The sequence below is a fragment of the Acyrthosiphon pisum genome, chromosome A2 (genome assembly GCF_005508785.2).
Source record: "Acyrthosiphon pisum isolate AL4f chromosome A2, pea_aphid_22Mar2018_4r6ur, whole genome shotgun sequence".
Classification (NCBI taxonomy): Eukaryota; Metazoa; Arthropoda; class Insecta; order Hemiptera; family Aphididae; genus Acyrthosiphon; species Acyrthosiphon pisum.
Genome location: NC_042495.1, coordinates 119,321,090 through 119,343,390, shown reverse-complemented (window position 1 = coordinate 119,343,390; position 22,301 = coordinate 119,321,090). Strand labels below are relative to the sequence as shown.

General features: G+C 32.1%; 1 protein-coding gene across 1 annotated transcript in view; it reads left to right on the top strand.

Moving 5' to 3' along the window:
- Positions 1–21,682, top strand: part of LOC100570566 (acid sphingomyelinase-like phosphodiesterase 3a) — a 26,775-nt gene extending 5,093 nt beyond the window's left edge. The window contains exons 3-5 of the mRNA XM_029489756.1: positions 6,229–6,341; positions 6,930–7,105; positions 18,184–21,682. Coding sequence (XP_029345616.1) covers positions 6,229–6,341; positions 6,930–7,105; positions 18,184–18,415 — 521 coding nt within the window. The 3' untranslated portion in view covers positions 18,416–21,682. The remainder of the gene's footprint in view (positions 1–6,228; positions 6,342–6,929; positions 7,106–18,183) is intronic.
- Positions 21,683–22,301: the final 619 nt, after the last annotated feature.

Genomic DNA, 22,301 nt, shown 5'->3' with positions numbered 1-22,301 from the left:
TTTAGTTATTTTGTTGTGATTGTATAATATTATTCTTGGGTATACTTGAAACTTCTAAAGTATACTATTATATATCTATAATAGTATTACGGTTTGTTGTTGATGTATAACGCGTTATAAGTACCTAATAGATATTATGATATGATTAATTTGGAATTTATTATAGGTATCTATTATAGGTCAATTGTTTTTAAATACTATAGACTATAATATAATATTATGTCTTATACCTAGACTGACATACCGTCTCCGCTCAGAATCGTTTTTCTTATACAATGATATTATATCATTGAATTCAAATTTAATACCATCCATTATACAGTGACCCACTTGTAACCTACTGTACAGCAGAGCGAAATCCACTTACCCACCTTTTTTGTCTTAAATCGGAAAATAATTACAACGACTTAAGCATACCCCACTCCACCCCCCCCCCCAACACTATTTTTAAACTAATTAACTATTCGATATTATAATTAGTTAAAGGTAATACAACTCAGTATTAATACACGACATTATTAACCTCGAGAAACGTCAAAAAGAAAACAGAATAACCTTAGGTGCTTCTTCGTATTTTCCCGGAAGTTGGTAGTAATGTTGTTTAGTTATACGTGTTTAAAGTTTATACGAGCATTGTAGTCGACCAACATTTGCAGGGTATCACTCTGCCACTTCACTCTACCCGTATAAACTTATACGTGTATTACTAATATACAACTCGTTAGATATCCAATTTGTATGTATCTGCTTATTGAAATTCTCAGAAAACTATTCCAATTTGAAATATGAAAATAAAATTATGTTTCCATTCAAAAAAGTCAAAAAACTTAATAATCATAACGATAAAAAATAATAATACAAACAGTTTTTTTTCAAAAATGTTGTACACTTAATTGTTATGAATTCCAAATGTTTAAAAATAATAATTATTAGGTACATATCAAAAACGTCAATACTTTTCGAGATAATGAATATTTTGGCAGGTACTAAGGATACCTATAGATTTTGATTGTAAGCTATTATAATTAGGACTGGTGCATAGTTGTATTTGAAATGTATGTGATATTGTTATTGTGCTAATGCGTGTTCCGCTGCGATTTGAGAGGGCTGACTGTAAGTATAATATTATCATAAGATATTTATGTATAGGTACGTAATTATTAATATGATTAAGTATCAATTACGCGGGCTTACCGATTCGATTTCGAGTGGACTTCACATACATGACTCAATCACACTATTACATACTATTAATCAATGCAGATATCGATTAATGCAATTCGGTGGTTGTGAAATCGACATATGCCCGACCTCCATGTCCCCGGCACGCTAATCCCCAGTCGAGGGACGAAACAAAAGGAACTTTTTAGTTATATAATATAACATTTTTATTGGAGATATGAATGCACCAGTGCCTTTGTGTAGAGGTGTATTTGAGGTGGGCAAGCAACGGGTGAATCGAGGTTTGGGGTTTTTTTAAAAAAATATATTTTTTTTAAATTCTGAGCGGAGTGAGGAAGCTAATGGTCTTACAATGGTGTTAATTTTTTTTTTATTCTTTAACAGAAGGAGTGCTTTTATTTCAAAATAGTATAGTATTTTATCTTTTAGATAATTGGATCAAAATGGTACTTTAGAGAGGTCAATAGTTTTTAACGCCATGGGGAAAACCACCGAATATTAATTATTCAACCTATTTTTTCTGTTTCTATGTTTACCGCTATAGAAACGAATAAAATCTAAATTTACCTAATTCCCCCAAGGTAATAGATATATTATATACAGTTAATGGTTACTTATACATACATATTTATGATTCATATATTTTCTTTCATCCTCTCAGAATCATTTTTTATCGAATGCTGTAATAATATACAGGGACCGTAAATTAGAGACGATGGACAAACTTCTATCATCGCTGACCTACTCCGCCCTGGCTGTACTTACCCGATTTTTATACTCTATCTTTATAATAAAAAAAATGTCAAATAAGTAAAATTTAAAACAAAAATGTATAGTAAATTATAAAAAAATAATAATTAAATATTGTAGAATTCAATTGGTGTAGGTTGGCCATGGTCATCCATATCAAGAGTTACATTAGATCATTTGTTCCTTCCCTGTACTGCTCAAACTTCAAATGCCATATACACATACTATTGTAAGTACACTGCTTAAACAGTTTCAATATTGTGTAGTTGTGGAATTACTTGAGTTGTGTTATGCTACAGTGACCACTACATCAATAATATATAATAACATTTGTCATTAGATCGGTGATGAGCATGGTAGTAACTAAGTAGAGGAAAAATGAGATTGGAGTCCGTCGACGGTAAATCCGTAAGTTTAAGACCGATGAAGTTACGACTTTAATTCTTCGTTGTTCTTTTTTTGAAATTCTTTAATTACTCTCCATTTTTTCAAAACGACTGGAAAAATAAAAACATATCACACATTATTTATTATTAGTTTTGAAATATTACATACTGAAAATACACACATCATATAATATTGTAAATATTCGTGTAATTTGATATCGTAACATCAAAATACTAACTCAAATAATCGTCTTACTCAAAATCTATAATAATCATTAACAATACATTTTCTTTCAAAGCCAAACTAAAAATATTATTTTCATAACATTGATTGTTAGAATACAATGTGGTATAATGTGTTAAAATGTATGAGAAACGTTTGCATATTATAGTACACGTCATATCGTCTTAAATGTTTAATATACCTTTAGGTTTGAAAAATATATAAATTATGTAAAAGCACATCAAATTTAAAAAAAAATAAATAAATCTTACAACAACATAAGTGTTGTAAAAAATTATTGCTTATCGCATTACAAATATTAAAGGGTAAAGTTCAAAATAAAAAGTTTTAACGCCTTTGAAATGTGAAAGAATAAAAGCAAACTTTTGGGGATGACACAAATTAAATTTAGTATATTAAAGGCGTGTATACTGTATACCTTCAATTTATTTAATTATCTAAATATATTTTGACTTGTTCAATGAGTGCAAAACACGCACTTTACAGATAGCTTACAACTTTACATTATAATCTAATGAATAAAATTAGTAATTTTATGTGATATTTAAATGTTTAATACGAACCCCGTAAAAAGGACAACATTGTATTTTATGCTAAGCTTAGATTTGTTTTACCGTTTTTTATATGAGGCACACGATATATTTCATCATTATAATATAATTTTTATTCTGAAATTCTTCTAGCATTAAAATTATAGTCAACTCCATTTGATAACATCCAAATAAACAGTTTATACTAAAAACCGTAAGTTTAATACGTATATTATGTATTAAATTATTAGTTCAATATATTTACAAATTGATTTGAGTTCATCTAATCAACAAAAATAACCTTTTGTTGATAAACTCGTGAAATTATGCTCTGTTCATATTGAAATTCTAAAAAACAATAAACAATGAAGTCATTTAAATAATTGTATTGGTTACATGTGAAGGATATTATTGTCTCATCGTAATAATAGAATGATACATAATATGTGACGCAATACAGTTCTATAAGATTCTTGTAAGAAATGTTATATTATGATAGTTTTTATAAAACACCAAAAAAACCTCATTACAATAAATTTATCAAACATGTATATTTTTGTGACTTGATTTATCATATCAACAATTGCTGACACTGGTAGTTCCGACTCGTATTTAATCTTGAAAAATAAAAACGGAATTACTATTTTCTATTACAATCACGTATTTTCTGTTCGTTGTTTAAGACATTCATTATAATATATAATAATACGCACAATGATTTTTTTACTTAAGACATTTTAAAACCTCTTTACCCTGATGAATATACTGAAATCATTTTATTATTCGATAAATATTCCTATTTTCCCGTGTAGTAAATACAATTCTTAGAAGACTAACTAAATCTTAAAACAATTTAAAACACTTGAATGGTGCTGGTCAATAACATTTAGTAAGGTATACACTATAGTGTCCTACGTTAGGTAGTATCCGAGGTTAGGTTAGTACTATAATCGATCTCACGAAAATTGAACCCAGACTTCAGCGATGTCAGTGAAACCAGCTGTCAAAACCAGAAGTTCTCAATATATTATTTTTATTATTTTCTACTGCAATGAGACGCTTATGATAGGACGTGAATCCAAACTTCTGTTTTTACGATAAGCTGAAGCTGAGGCGATTTTTTTCTTCTCCGTAACACATATTTTATATTATAGTATATATTTTGAATTTAGATAAAGCCGAAATTTTGATAATTCCTAAGAATTATCACTGTTATTGCTGGAAGTCATATATAGTCCACTATAGTTGAACTATAGTTCGTAAATAATGAAATTAGTAGTGGTACTTACATTTTTAAACAGACGAGAACAATAAAAACATTGACAAGAAAAAATATGACTTTTAATTTTTAAAACCAAAACTATCAATAAAAAATAACGCCTCCCATAAAATATGATGTACCCAAACTGTTGTTGTAAACGTAACTTCACGTGACTATAATGACGTCACGAGATAATATTATTGCATAACTGATGGGTATTATATAAGAAGTGGACGATAAAACTTTAAAATGTTCATCATGGCGCCTTAGTTTGTGTCAAGTTTTCGTCAGAAAGTCGTCATCGGACTACTACGTTATAACTATAATATTTAATAAATTGTTTGTGGAAAGGGTTTTAATGTTTCATTTTTGTATAATCTAATAAACGATACAAAATTTCGAAATATTATTATAGGTAATATAATATTTCGTGAAGCACAATCAATTTCCCCTGTACATAAAAATGTAAGCAACGTAAATATGTATAGAGCAATATAATAATGATGTTTGAGCTATTAAACTATATTAATCTTATATTTATATTTTAATATGTTTTTATTACGGACCTGTTTTATATTGACCATTTTATAATGCAATTATTATTATGGTTATTGGTATTGATTATACGCTTTTATAATATTAATTCTTGTCTACAATATGTGTATTAATTCATGCGTTATAAAATTCTAAATCAATTTTCATCCACTAACTAACACGTTCTGAGGTCAACGATCGGCCAGTATCGCTAGCTCCCGGATGGGTGACCCCCTGGGTTTTTAGTGACAAATCCTCGCCACATATACAGTTACATATATACTGTTGCAAACCATACCCTTCCCACAGTAAAAACCGACTAAACATAGCCTTCAGACTAATGACCTCAATTGTCAAAGCCTTATCTCAAGTAATATAAATAAGTTATATGTATATTATAATATATTATTTCCAATACTCAAAAGATGATACATTTAATAACAACCATATTATTTTATTTTATATAATACAAAAGTTAAAAGTCAAAATACTAATACTATATTTTTTTTTTTTTACACCAAAACATGTTCACAAATTATATAGCTGATATGTAATCATTTCGTGTTCATAAAAAATCACAAATCACAGAATTTCAGTGTGCATTATAAAAATCTATGGGGAAACATTGTTATTAAAAACCAAGTCATGTTTTGTCGTGAGTAGAAATTTGAAATACTAAATTAAACCTACAATTTATTTAAGAAAGAAATATTATAAAATTTGATTTTTGTTCTCGAATGTTTGGACAAGTTACCTTATGTAAAACGTCACGCGTTATTTTAAATGCATTATTTTCTGAAAAAAGTGAATACACGTTTGTGTGTTTTACTGATGAATAGAAATCGATAGTTATTAAAAAATATAATATTTCATTTTATGAGTAACGCCACGTAATATTTACATCGAGTTGAAAATAATGATTAATAATAATAAATTTGCTCGAGACACGGCGGCACGGTACACCACTATATATTTTAATATCTGACTAATTTTTATTATTGCAGTCGTTATATTATATGACGTGATAATATCCTAACATGTATTATGATCATATTCATAAAGAATATTTCCATATGTATTTTTGCACGTCTTGTGCAACGACCGTGCGTATAGTGTTATATCAAATGCTCGTGAACAAAACTTAAACTATATCCGTTCGCCTCACGCTTTGCGCTGTCACGTACAACATTCGTATATATAGTATTAATGTATTATAAGATATAATATCAAATTATCCGTCCGACTGTCCAAACCGTGTTTATTGTTTGTCTATTATATTATTGTCTTCTTCTCGTTTGAAACGAACCTTAACCAAGTGCGTTTCCACAATTTGTGTTGCAGAAAAACCAGTGTCGTGGATGATGGTCGCACCGTCGTTGACGCCTAACAAGTCTCCCGGCGTGTCCAACAACCCTGGTTTGAGACTATACAAATTCAACACGAATTCGGGCCATGTAAGTATATACGCCAAGTCAACGACTGTCATATCGATTCTGTTGGGGAGATTTTTGGTTTTAACAATGTGCCCGACATTTTGGTCACAGTTCTCCTCGTTTTTAGACCATAATATTATTATTGAAAATCATGATTTTTCAAACGATTTCGAACTTTAAACCCACGATTTATACTAAGAGTCACGTGACCCGGTATATTAAATATTAGTAATATTCGCATGCCATCGTAATATCATTCACCGTTAATAATTATTCTGCATTTCTAATGTTTAAATTTTTTTAGTTTGCGTTAAGATCGCCTGTTTCTAAATTTGTATAGATCTTTAAACTGATTAAGAAATACGTACGTTTAAGAAATGTCATGGGGTGATGCAAACTTTTTTTTTAAATTTATATTAATTAGGTACTAGTGTTCCTATAATCATACCCCTATGTATTCATATACATTAACGTCGTCTGCTCTAAACAATATCCAGTAACAAATAGTGTGGGGGGGGGGTTCGAATTTTAAAAAAATAAGTGTTTTTTTGCCACAGGGAAAAAATACAATAAATTTATTACGTTAATTTCGGACGGATTTTGATTCAGATTTTAGACTACACGCAGTACTACATCGATCTGGAGTCGTCACCCAACGGCGATCCGGACGACTGGAGGATCGAGTACAACCTGACGCACTACTACGGACTCCACGAAATCACGCCCAGGTCTCTGCACGCGATTGCCGACACGTTCCAGGACGACGAGTCAGCGCAGTTCGACAGGTACATCATAATTATAGTACTATTACCGCCATTTGGATGATTAAAATTTAATAAAATAACGTACCGCAACTGCTGTGTTTCACAATATTATAATATGCTATAATATTTTAGGTAGGTAATTAAACGACAACCAGTAAAAGGTTATTATTTCCGGCTGAGTTTTTCAGTACGCGTTTCGTCCATGACGATTAATCATAATAATATATTATACAGGTGATCAGCGACCACCCTCGCACATCAATTTTTTTTCCAGGGAATTTTCATCATACTATGTTCCCCTTTCTCGTCAACCCCCCCCCCCCCTCTACACTACTCGCATGGAAACGATCATGGTCGTAACCGTTATGGATTTACCAGAGGCGCTTCTATCGTCGCGCCCATAGCTGTAGACTACGACTGACCTAGAAAATTTAAACGATCTGTGTTCCGGTGTTCGTCATATACCCTGCGTGGCTGTACTATATGTTAATTATACGAAAGATCTACCGGTGTTGCACTCAGTACGTCATAGTGAGAAAACAATCGATTGAAATATCGATCCGATAATAATACGATGTATCAGCGAAACTTGTAAAAATGTTTTCCGAAAGGTGCAGTGTGCGTGAATCGTATTTTCGAGACGAATATTATAAAAAAAACGACATCACTATATTATGTCACATCTAAAGTTTTGTGTGTGCATAATGCTCGTATATGTTGTAAAAAAAAATGTATTGTAAGGACACGTGTTATCGTCATTCATTCGCGTACATATTATTATTATCTACCTACTACGTTCCGCAGGCGTGGCTGGGTGAAATTTTTTAATGGTGATAAAAAATAAATAAAGGCACGAGATTTTTTTATATTCGGTTTTTTTCGCCGCTTTTATTTTTTTATACATAATATACGCCATTTCAACAATAGTAGCTACACGCGTGATGGGGATAACAAAAAATACTTCAACCCTTTAAGTTTAGTGGGTACCTATATGCAATGTGCACTCCACCGAAATAAATGTTCAATAGTATGCAATATATAATATATATATGTATTATATTATTATATTACGTTTTATTTCTTTAAGAATGCAAATAATTGTACAGCCAATTTCATGTATACGAATTTTGTTGGCATTTAACGTTTGATAAATATGTCACAAATGATATTTTATCGACGGATGACGAGAACTCATTTAGGACTATTATATAGTATACCCGTATTACCGTTTTTACGCGGATTCGGCTATTGCAGGTTGAATAACTCTAAATGTAATTCTGAAATTTTTTAAATATCTTTTCTTTTGAAATTATTAGTTACATTCAGTGGTGCCGAAGTTTTAAAATGTGGTTGGCCAATTTCAAAACTTCGGGGCCTCAATATCTTAATTATTCAATATAGAGGTACCTTAATATACATTTACTTAAATATACTCATGCTCATAATAAAGTTATGACCGTGGCTCCACGTTAACACGGACTTCGGCGCCACTGGTTACATTACTAGTTTTAACTCAACGCAAGAAAGCACATTTTGTACCACGATTCAATAAAATTCAATAATTAAATGTGTATTATAATATAATAGACGTTTTATATAAACTTGTAATAAAGGATTTATATATGATTCGAAGTCATCACTGATTTCCCCCGGAAGAACATATTATATTTCACCGTAAAACTCCAGCTATTCCAAAAAATTCACCTACATAACAACTTCAAACTAAATCACCTGTATCATGACATAATATATTTTATATTATAATATTATGATCATATAAAATAGAATATAATGTCTATTTTTCATCGACTTAATGAATTTTCCATTTACAATTAAATATAAGTTGCATAATAATACATACTTTATTCTCGTCTTAACTCGAATATATTTGAATATTTACGAGGGTTCATCGTCGCATGTTTTCAAACACAAAAACATAATTGTCAATTCACTTATCTAAATAATATTATCAAATGTCGACGATTGAATGTTTGTGATTTTAAACAGAGGGTAGTTAGAGTACCCAACTGTATAGATTTGAGCAGAATCCCCCCCCCCCCCCATGCCAAACACTATTTTTGTCTATTATGACGACTCTTATGAGGCTATATGGAAAATTGAATTATTAATAACATATTATACGTGATTTATATGAGACAAGAACGTGGAAGAATACTTCTGTATGATGTATAATATTTACCATAAATAATTTATTAAGGGATAGAACAATAAATGCGGGGACTTCTCCAATTTTTATATAAAATTATATGAACAATGCGTACTGGATCGTCGATTGACATTCCAACAGTAAGCTACTAATTTTAATTTTACCCTCCAAAGTACCGACTAAATACAATTTTCTACCGGAAACCACCACCGAATTCAAAAACTGAAGCATTTTTATTGCCCCGAAAGATGTTAATGCATAGAAAAAAATACACATCATTGTTATATTATATTTATACATTCTTTGCTCCGCTCTATATTCAAAAACGTGCACAAGTATAGGTTTAGTATACCGCAGATGTCAAGTTAACGTGGTCCACAACAATAAAATAACTAAGTCCAAGCACTGGAGCGTACCTCCGATGATGTTCGTTCTAATAAAGTATCTATCAACCGCCATTTTTGTACACAAACAGTGTAATTATTAGTTAACTATTTATTTTACTATTAGTAATATATGGTAGGTTGATTCAAATTTTTCCAAAAATAATTATAATTTAAAATACTATAATAGTATATCATCATCATTCATTATTGTTGTTTTTTCGGCCAACTTTTTAATTTTTATACATAATATTCGCCATTGCAACAATAGCAATTACACGCGTGGGTATAACAAAAAAACACTTCAACCCTTTAAGTTTAGTGGGTACCAATATGCATTGTGCACTCGACTGAAATACATTTTCAACGAAATATATATAATATAATATTGCGTTTTATTTTTTTAAGAATGCAAATGATTGTACAGCTAATTTCATGTCTGAAAATATATTTATACTCATTTGTCTGCACGGAAATTTTATTTTATTTATTCCAAATAATATATAAGATACAAGTACAGTGTTCAAAAAAATTTCAAATTTTTTAATTAAGTACGTACTATTTGCATATTTTTATACCTACATCTAGGAATAACAGATAATACTGCTGCACATTAACGAGGTAAAATATTAATTATATCATACTATAACATAATTAGTCTAATGACCGTTTCCAAACTGTTTGAACACTATAAGCATATGGCCAACTACTTACTATACTCGTTGTCGTCGAAGATTTCTGAAGTCTGGTGGTAACGATATTTAAAAAAAATACTTTTTAAATACATTACAATCCTGCGGGCCATATATAGGGTTGCCAAAAAAAGAAAAAGGTCATCAGCCAAAATATTATTATAATCACATATTTTTATATATTTTAATCAAAATTAGGCCACATATAAAATTATAAACGTATTAAAAAAAAAAAATTCAAATATATAAAAGTAATAATAAAAGTATTTAATACATAAAAAATGGAGTAAACATTACTATTTAGAGATATTTGTTTCACTCGTTCACTAAGCTTTTTTAAATCAACAGAAATGCTTGTATTTGCACACCGTAATTGATGTTGCAGGTTTTTCTTCTGTTAGGTTTGAGCGTGATTTATCTTTGGCGAATTTCATTTAAAAAAAAAACGATTCACAAGTGTAAGTCGATCCAAAAGCACTCACAACTTTTTGTGCCAGACTTCTCAAATTGGGAAAATTTTCTTTTGTGATATTAATATTATAAAATTCTATTTTTGATTTTGATGTTTCAAAAATGCACTTCAACAGTCACAGCGAACGGACAAATTATGACTGTTATTAGCCACGTTTTATTTTAACAATAGAATTTGCTATAAGCTGGTGTCTAGTTGTATATATTTTATCAGATTAGATTAGAATTATTACTTTTGTTGCGATTACGTTGTTAATAATACAGATACCGCGTTGCGCGGGCATTCCAGAATATTCTATCGGCACAAAAATAATTTTTTTTGTAAATATTTGATAAATGTTGCGGGCCGCGGGTTGGCCATCCCTGTTATAGACTATAATTCCGGTATCTAGTATTAACGGTATGAACATAAATGTTCTCACATTATAATTATAATCTAGTAGCTGATTGTAAATTTACATGGCCTGCATTATAAATAATTGATCTACTCGTGTACTCGACTCCATACCTGCAATATCGCATAATTGTATTAAATCTGTCAAACTCTGTTCCTACATAATAACCGTTGGCATTCAACCAACATGCGCGCGGTCTAAGTCGCTATGCATAATATTCTGTAGGGTCACTAATCGCACATCATACACCGTAATACTGTCAGTAGCACTATTACCTACTGTATAGAATTGAATACCTCGCAAAACTGCGTATGATTCGAGATCATTGAGACCAAAATGTTTATCTCGTCATTATTTAATATTTGCCACCCATTGACTCATAATAAAGGATATTGATCGTATCTAACATATCCTAACCGGGGAAAGTTCGAAACATTTAAATCAGACGAGTTTTTGATAATACTCAAAAGTTTTTATCTCATACAGCCGTTTCGAAGGAAAAAGATAAATACCAGTGTTTCCTATATTATTATTTGTCCGAAAATAAAATGTACGGTCTGAAAGAGTTATGTGATTATACGCTCACAAAAAACTCCGAACACGAATAAAATATCTCTATCTCGGCTTTTGTATAGCTACCTTCATAATATACGCTGACGAAGAAATAGCTTTAGTTTCATTTTTATTGACTTTTAAATTCCTATCCGAAATGAACAGCAAAGTTACTGTCGGTTTTACGAACGTGTGCAATTTTTTTCGTCTCCGCTGTAATAATATATAATACTACGTATCCTGCTTTAATTTCTAATTTATACAAGTTTGATCGCATATCAAAATAAACCTACTCGTAAGTGAATGCGAAATATTATCCACATCACAAGATATTTGTGAAGCTGCGTCTTGCACAATATTCTATGGGACGTACTGTAATAAAGCATAGAGTAAGATCTTGGGTTTCCCTACAATGATGACATTTATATTATTATCTTACATCGAAATAAATGAGAGTGTATATGAATAAACTGTATATTCCATTAAAACGGAAGCCGGTTTATTGCTGTCTACTTTATTTATAAAAGTCTTTTGTTAAAAGAAAATTCTTTATTTTTATCTTTGCCGTAAGTGTTGAGAAAAAAATTGAGTCCCTCCTGTTTCACAAAACGCGTTTTAATGAATTTTTCACACCGAATGGCATTCTAATAAAATAAAAATAATGGAGCCGACAAGTGACTGTGGAAATAAAAAATAAATAATAACACGTACAATTCATTATTGAAAAATGATTGACATTTTATCATTTATATGCGATAAATTCAAATTTCCATCACACAGAATATATATACTATCTCACCGCGTATTTCTTTTGTACGCTTTACTCTCTTAGAAACCCAATAATATTGAATATAATATTGTTGCAGTTGTACAAAATGTAATGGCCAATATATATATATATATATAACCGAATGCAGTTTAAATCACGATGTGATTGGAATATTCCCTATATGAGCTTGGCAAAGTTTGCAAAAAAAGAAAAAATGTCGGGTTTCTCAGCCATAACGATCTAATAAATTGTAGGTATATAATAATATGGAAGTACTCATCGAAATATTAAAATATTTATTTGTTGTATAATGGTACATCAAACGCGAGCGAGTTGGGTCGATAAATAGGTACTTTGGTTTTCTTTTTGAGAGATATCGTCGAAAGAGCCATAGACAATGAGCACAAAAGTTTCAACAAACTGCGTAATACATATTGTATAGTGTCGTCACGATTAACTTTCTTACCGTAGAATACCGAATTTAATTTCAAATTGCGCAATTGACCTATTTAAACTGAAAATCTGAACACAATAAAATCATATACGAGGTTTCTTACGATATGACGATATGTTACTAATTATTATAAATGTAATATAAATACTTAAGTATTGCTAGTAATAACGCACACTTACGCCATCATATTATGTTATTTTTGTAAGGTATATGTAGGCAAGTACACATGTACTAGTACATGATGCATATATGTAGTAGGAACGTGTAAAAAGATGATACAAAATAGAAATTGAAAACTCGATGTGTGTTTTTCTAAAAATGTATAAATAGAATTGCACGCAGAGTGAGAATAACGAATCAAAGCACCGTTTTCACTACGAGTACCTATTTTAAACGCAGTGTAGGAGGCACATAGGGTGAAAACTGAAGAGTTATCGTTCGTATTACGAATTCAATATTGCACCGTGATAAAAAAAAAGTAGCAAACGACAATAGAGGATTCTTAATTTGATATATAAAAAAATATATATATGTATATCTATTACTTATATATAGTTTTAACAGAAAACAAAGTAATCAAAAGCCAAAGACGCTAAGAAGCTTCGGACAATATAAGTTTGCTTCAACGTTGTTTATGGAAACGACCTTGTGGGTTCGGAGATTCAGTTATTGTTTACGATTCTTGAACAAAAAAAAACTTCAAAATAATCCACCTTACTGCTGGTTGCCCCACTGTCACCATTCTCGTCCCCTTCACTCACGTCACCAATGGTTCACAACTCGTAAGTATGAGACACTTATTACTACTTCTTCGTTTTTGTTCCTTCGTCTTGCGTCTCTCCGTCTTTAGTTTTTCCGACAAAAAATACTCAACGCAAACATCTCTAAGTAGGATATATACACGGTTTTCGTCCGAGAAACTTTTGGTTTGTACATTTTTTTTTTATCACAAACCCTTGGGACAACGGTGGCCACTTTCCCAGATTTAAAATTTGCCCTAGGGCCTTGTGCACTCTATTAATATTTCTTTTGGAAATTCTTAAAAACAAAAAAATATACGAATTGTTTTCCCCTGTGGCCGGTGGTTTGGCTTAGAACGTCCGTGGCATGTCGTTATACGTTTCGCAACACACCTCTATATTGTAAGATCATCCACGCATACCACCGGTATAACTTGGTTATGCGTACTTTTTAACCAGTGATACCGTTTGACTACGTTTTATCAACACCATTAAAAGAGGTCTGTAGATAACCTAAGGAGGTGGGGGAGGGGAGCATTAAGGAAAAAACTATACTTATTACAACACATATTCGCGAAAAATCAAATCAATTAGTTCAACGATAATTCATACCTACAATGTAGTTATTATAAGTTTCCAAAGACGTAATCACTAAATGTAAAAAAAAATTATTTTTATTTCATTTAATAAATTTGTAATATACGCAGAGTTATTTCAGTAAGTAATCACTTAATTTACTTGGTATAATACATTTTATTATTAAAACAAAATAAATGAAATCATAAGCAACTCTATGTTAATTAATAATACCTGTTGCAAATTTATATTTAATTTCAATTAATTATATATAGAACATGTGACTGCAGTTGTAGTTGCATGCAGTAGTTTTATCGTACATACTAACTCAATATATTGTGTGTAATATTTATAAAATCAATTATTCTGAATAGAGAGGTGAGTATTATAAACCGCTCTCACTCTACATATTAAGAAACTTTATAAATCTAGTATGGTCTGACATCCAATCTAGATGCTAGATGCAAAAAATGTTCGAAGGAAAACGTAGTTGAAATATAGATCATCCAGTCACCGAATCTTTGAAAAAAAAAATTATAACTTGTTAGTTATGAATCGCCTAAACAAGCCTCAATCGAAAATTATGAATAAAATATTGTCCGATTCGGTCAAACGCCTATCAAAAACGTCGCAGATATTGGCGTAATACACCCATGATTTACCTTTGACAATATACTCCCTTGTTTTGTATCAAATGTATTATTAACAAACGACATAATATTGTACACTGCGTAATATTGTGCTTAATAATTAAACGACAAACGAAGGATCTGTATTTGCGTTGATAATCATGTCAAAAGTCTATAGTTGGCACATTTTGAAAATAATTTGAGATGCATATTGTAGGAGTGCGGAAAAGGGGACTATTGGATCCAATGGTGGTACGCCGGTCAATCGAATAAGAGAGCATAATAATAGATGGTCGATTCTGTTTTAAACGACGGTAAAATATATTATTTAAAAATGTATGTTATAAAACACTTCTGCGTCTGAGGACCTATGATGAGCACTAACCTCTCGGGATGATAATATTATTGTGGAGTGATTGCTATTCGACGAGAACAACGATCACGCAGCGCAATTGACTTAGTATGATTTGACTTGCAATTAACTCGACCTACCGTCATCCATCGCGATTCAATAACCGTCCATGATGTGATATTATGATATTATTACGTCGATTTCCCATAATTTTATTTTTTTGTTCGGCGCAAGTGTTTTCTGTTTGCGTAATAATCACTAATTGATTTTGTATAAAAAATTTATTTTTAAAAGTATCTCAGTATTCTTCAAACTCTTTTTTAAATACTTTTTATTTATTAATGAAGAAATTATATAAACTTCAATACGAGTATTTTTATACTAAGAGTTTCCTAATTTTAAATATTAGAAAATTTGTCTTTAAGGATTTTCACCGATTTGACAAATTGATAAACAATAGCTTAAAGAATTTTTTTATACATTATAAACTATCCTAAGACTTTTTTACTTTAACGATCAATGGTCTTTAATTATACATTTCAAAAGTTTAAATAATAGGTAAAGAAAGATAAAAATTGTTTAAAGGAAAGTGTATTCTAGTAATGAATTTACTAAAATACCTGTTGATACATAATAGTTAAAACACTTGGAAATGTATTTGAATAACAATACACGTACCTGTATACTTCCATTCGAATACTTTACAACACTGATAATAATATTATTTAGTGTGGCACACCTATACGAGACGTGAGTGCAATCGGTACCTGCCGCACAATATTATAATAACAATATAATAATAGTATGGAGTATACGCTCTATTGAATCGTCCCGAACAAAATACTCGACATCCTGGCGCGCTCGAGATCCCATTGTCTGCATCGTGTGCGGAAAAACGGAAAAACCTATCTAGCTGGTCCCCTTTTGTTCGGTGCGCGTGAATATTTTAATGCTCCTTGTAGCGCGATAATTATAACTGTAATTGCATAAGGTGATATTTTATGTCTGGACCGAAAAGCCATAACACTGTCCGTTTGAAAAAAAATAATAAATGTACCTACATACATTTAACCCGTGGCTGTACAACAGTATTTGATAATATAATAAATCTCTTAAAATGTTAGTCCCTGAACGACACTGGTGAGAAGTGATTGCTTATCGTTTTTAACATATATTTTTTTTTTCATCTCGGGTATTATCGCCTCTTGTTTTGCGTGAACAAGAACATTCGGGACTGAAGAGTGCTCGAATAATTTCGTGTAGCTATTTAAAAAAGTTCTGAAGTCGAGTAGGTACATATCATAAACATTGATGAGGTCATATTTTTAAGACGTGTCAGCAATCGCAGTTTTCACGAGCTCCGATCACAATCTTTTTTGAAGATTACAATACACGTTCATGTCTATAATGTTTACCGCTCAATGATCAAGTCAATTTATTTTTCCAATTAAATCGTGTATTAGATGTTTGAATTATTTTATGCTCGAAATACCCCGCGAATTGACCATCATCTATAGGTACTTGTACACAAATATTGTTGGACGTCAGTCTATTGTCTGCAGTTGATTATTGTTGAATAAACAATCGCTCGCCTCCAATTCGATCGCATCGCAATAATTGTATGTACAATGCGGATTAAAATTAACGGGTCACGTGAAATTTCTTCTCCTCGTAGCCTCGTGGGTGGTCTTCTAACCGTCGCGTTAAGTACTTTGCTCAAATTTATCATACTCGATGTATTGATAATTACTGGTAGATTTGTAGAATTGCGATTCGAGAAATTCAAGAACAATCCTGTCCTCGCGCATTATAATATTATACTCGTTTAGCGGAATACCGTTCTGGTCAACACTGATAAAACAATATTTACATTTTGGCTAATGCTTTAATACTCTCGTCCATGTACTTATCCGTTCGGTTCGATATTTTACTGAATTTTAGGGACCGGCAGGGTACGCTACAAAATATATGATGATCGTCCGTGGGGCGTCGTGACGATTAAATTTTCGGCGTTAGTGATATTAAGACATATTGTGTTTATATATAATAATTATTATATATGTGTGTATATAGCATATACATCGGACATGTTACGGTTATCCGAAAACCGATAAGGGCGAGTAAGTAAATCCTCACAATAATTGTGCGGGAACGTGATAAAAAAAAAAGTGATTTATCTTTGATCGCACAATTACTTTTATTGAACGTTTATTACAGAAAAATAATTGTTCTGTATAGTTCGGCATTAAACCACGACGGATAGGATTTCATTTGTCGAAAAGTTAACACTAATGCTACTTATTTATACGATTTGGCTTAAAAGGGAAAATGTTGGTTTTTCACCATGAAACTCAACTATTATACCACCGCCGAGTCAAACGCGACGTGTGGTGTGCACCGGTGACCACTAACAATTTTCTCTTCCTCGATAGTGCGATCGATTATGTTACGATACGTCGTTATTGACACGGTGGGCGAGGAAAAGGACTGTATTTATTGAAAAAAAATCGAAAAAACGAGACGTTCGGAGGTTATTTGACTTCCTAAATATTTCAATGGTCTCTCCGAAATCACCCGAATCGCGTCGTGTTTGGTTACGGTAATTTAGGATTTAATTTATTATTTATATCAGGCAGCTGAAACGACGAAAAGTTTAAACTCTATATTTAGACGTCGGTGTTTGGCTTGTCATAATAATGATCGGTCATAGGTGATAAGAAAACAAAAAAAGCATTAGCTCCGCCCGTGATTTCAAAGTGTAGTAATGGAGCCAACGAGGAACACTATGGACACGATTATTTAAAATAATGTAATGATATGCCTATTATAAAAAATATTTATAACGTGTAATATTATAATATATAATATTCATAGTTGTACGTAAAAAATTCATACGACCAAAATGTGGTGTGTTCGCAGGTACATCGAGGCCAACTCGGTGCGGCAGTTCAAACCTAAGGATTGCAATCTGGAGTGCAGACGAGCGCAGTATTGCGCCGTCACCGAGCTCGACTACGGTCGGTTTCACAGTTGCGTGGAGACGGCCGCCGAGGCGCTTTCCGGGTCGGTCCGTCCGCGAGGCGACGAGGCACTTTTCGCCGCAGCCGTCTTGCTGACCGTCGTGGCGCTCACCCGGCGCCGCCACCACTAGCCACCGACTTCACCGACGAAGCAAACAACGTTTTCTCAGAGACGTCCTCTCACGCAAACGTAAAATGATATTACAACGACGGTAAATGTCGACTCGACGTTTTTCTCTATCTCTTTCTTACTCTATCTCTATCTTTATATAATCTATCTCTCTCTATATATGCGTGTGTGTCTCTCTCTCTCTACATGTCTCGATCACTCGGTTGCAGATCTCTGTGTGTATAATATCATATTTTTTAAAAAAATGTGTCACGACTTTCGTCGAAATCGCGTCGCGACGATCTATACAATATATATATATACATAATACGACGACGTCCTATATTATATTCTATACTGCATTACAATACGCCCCCCCACCGCCCCCGGCCTCACTGAAGACCACAGACTTCAAACGCTCGTCTGTTCCCGCCACTGGGTCGAACGCCGCGCGAGACAGCGGAACGAGAGCTCGCAATATTTCCCCCCCCCCCCCCACGAGATGCCGAGTTTGATTTATTCCACGTTCGTATCCGTCGGTTTCTTACGTCTGCGGCGGGGACACCTCCGCACGAAGAGGAGGGTTTATTATTTTTATTTTATTTTTCCCCCACATCGAACCCGCCGGTTTTTTTTCCTCTCGACTAGACGTCTCGGATCGTATATTTTACCGCCTCGGATCGGCACACTCCGATAATTTATTATTTTTACATCCGTTAACGAGAAAATATGGTGCTCATCCTATGTACGCAGTAAGTGCCCACATAATATATACGTAGGTATATTATATGCGGTGCAGGGCGATTTTCTTTTCCCGCACCGATCAATCTGCTTGAGATATTTCACCCTGTCCGTTTATTATAGTCCATAATAATAATGTGCTGCACAATTTTCGTACTCCGTTTTATTTCCTATTGCCGACGCCGTCGTTCAAACATATTATGATTGCTGTGTAAGATATTATATATTTTGGAAACCAATACGTCTTTTGGCATAGTGCGTGGACCACAATATCAAAAGAAACCAAATTTGCGTTTCATAACGTTATTTAAGCATAATAATATATTTAAGTATTATGTTTTTAAAAGTCATTACCATTTTATCCGTCGTATCGGGGAAAAAAATATTTAACCATCATGATATCGTAATTGTCTCGTCCCGTAACTAAAACTTTCAAAAGCGGCAGCTTTCAGTCGGTCGGAAAATAAAATCACCTATTACAATAACAATATTAACAACAAGACATTTTATTTTTCGATAACGACATAGGTCAGCATTTATAAAAAAAATAAATAAATAAATGATGGCTAATCTTACAAAAATGTCGCTGTGCGCTGTTCATTACTTACAGCGTCAATAACCCTACTGTAGGAGATAGGTAGTTGTTAAGATACATAATATAATGCTAATAAGATAAAAATTAAAGCGATTGCAATAGTAATTCGAATTTTAGTCTATCGAATCAAACATGATCATCGCCGATCAAATATTTATTTATTTCATACCATAATATACAACAAAAAAAAATGCATAATAATTGATCAAAGACGTTCGTGTTTGATAATATGGTATTGCAAAGATTGATATTAATACCTTCTACTTAAATTCGTCGCTTTCAATTGATTTCGGTAAAATACAATTTCCCTCCGGAAGTATACAATTATCTCTACATAAGGCTCTTTTGAAAACTCAATGAAAAGAAAACAAACACGACCCCGGAATAAGCGATATAAAATTAAACACACCTTGTAAACACGTAATTCGTACATTATTCAAACTGAGAGATGTAAAAACCTATTCACAAAGTTTAAAAACAGCGAAGTCGTTTTCGATATATTTTGCTTAATTTATAAAGGTATACTGTAAGAACGATGGTAGGTGCCCAATAGTAATAGTAATAATAATAATAATACGCTACAATAATAATTATCACGGTTCTATCTAACGATTCATACATTTTTAATCGAAATATTATTACTTTGAATGTATAAAATAAGTTGTGTCATAATAATATCGTGACATAACCGTGGTAAAAAAATATAAATAATAAGCCTGTTCCGAGTTGAAATTAGGACATTCATCAACTTAACCGAATGAAATTATTATTTTCGTTCGTAACAACTATTATATAGTTTGTGGACACTAAAAACATAGGTTCAATCTATTTCGTTTAATTAACGGGTGTATAATAATGATAAAACATAATATCGTAATAGCTTCGTTGACATGGAAAAACGCACTTCATAATTATTATTATATGGACTGCAATATTGTTGTACAAGCCTGGTGTGTGGGGTTGAGTGGAACGGCTTTTAAATAAAAATACATTATACTCACCATAATATTATAATTTAGTTATGCAAAATGATATCGATATTTTGATACGATATCGATGTAACTAAACACTTACATCTATATTTATATTTGTTATTTATGCATATTATTACACCAAATACATTTAACGATTAAATCATATAGGAAGTAAAATTAACAAGCAGCCAAGTATTATTTCATATAATGTATAATATTTTTACGATTTTATTTCAATACATTTATAAAAAAAAAAATTCATTATGAATAAAATACTACATCCGGATAATACGCAGACAGCCAATATGCTAGAATCATCTTATTGTAGGTGTAGTTATTTATAATTTACCTATGGTAAAAAAAGTTAATGAAAATAAAAATCGCCAATAAAAATTTTATTTTCGATACTACGATATTGATATTTAAATTTAATATTGATAAATAAGGAACGATATCGATACTCAAAATAGGTATCATAATGTTAATTGTTTCCGTGCAGGTATCGTACCATATACCACCACCACCGCACCTCGTTGAACTAGGAAATCCGTCCATCTCAAACACTATAACATAATCTTTTCTGATATTTTACAATTACGACGGATCATTATTTTTTTTGATTTTTTTTTTTTTTTACTAAGATCGCCTTTTCGACTCGCTAAATGTCCGAAATTGTATTTTTTACCAAGCCACGTAAATTATCTTCGCACTCTGAAGGCGTATAGTGTGATAAGTGGCTCTACCAGGAAGAGTCCACGCTTCGAACTCTTTGAACCGTAATATAACATCGATATTAATGGACTGTAATTTCGGTTGGCTGTATGCAAGTTGTTGCAGAAACATATGAAATACAGCGGTGTCTTAAAAAATTTTCATAATTATTTATGTTTTTGGCGATTATGCAATCAGTGAATATACTATTATTAGAGCTACAATACGAATGAACATTTTTTTTATTAAAAACTATATTGCCACCGAGAACAAATTTAAAATCAAATTTTCCGGTTGAAGTAAATAAATACCTATACTTGTACTACCTACTAATATTATTGATATTATTAATATTATTATTATTATTATTATTATTATTATAAGTACTTCGCCATTTACACTGGACCCGTGATACTGCAACAAACTGAATAAAAAATAAATAGAAAGTCGAAACTCGTAATATCATACTATATATGAAGGTATAGGTACCTACGAAACGAAAATATATTATTTTAATATTATATGGACCAACCCAGCCGACGGGAAATTTCCGGCTGCGCATTTGGGGCGGGAGGTAGTGCTGTCGGGTATAATTCGACACGACAACTACGCGCGCGCGTGCATTATCGTTTCGCTCAAAACTTTACAGATAACACCTACCACCTACCTTATTTATACCTATACCCCGGTACATTATAAATACCTACCTATACAAACGCGGTCTGTAGCACCCCCCCCCCACCAAGTGCGGGCGGACGCGTCGGGTCCATAAAAAAAAATGTGCCCTCAGTAATATCACTATCACGCTATTACCGTATATGACTGTTATTATTATTACTATCAGTGCGCCCGATACGACTATATCGAGGGTGTGAGAGTGTGCATGT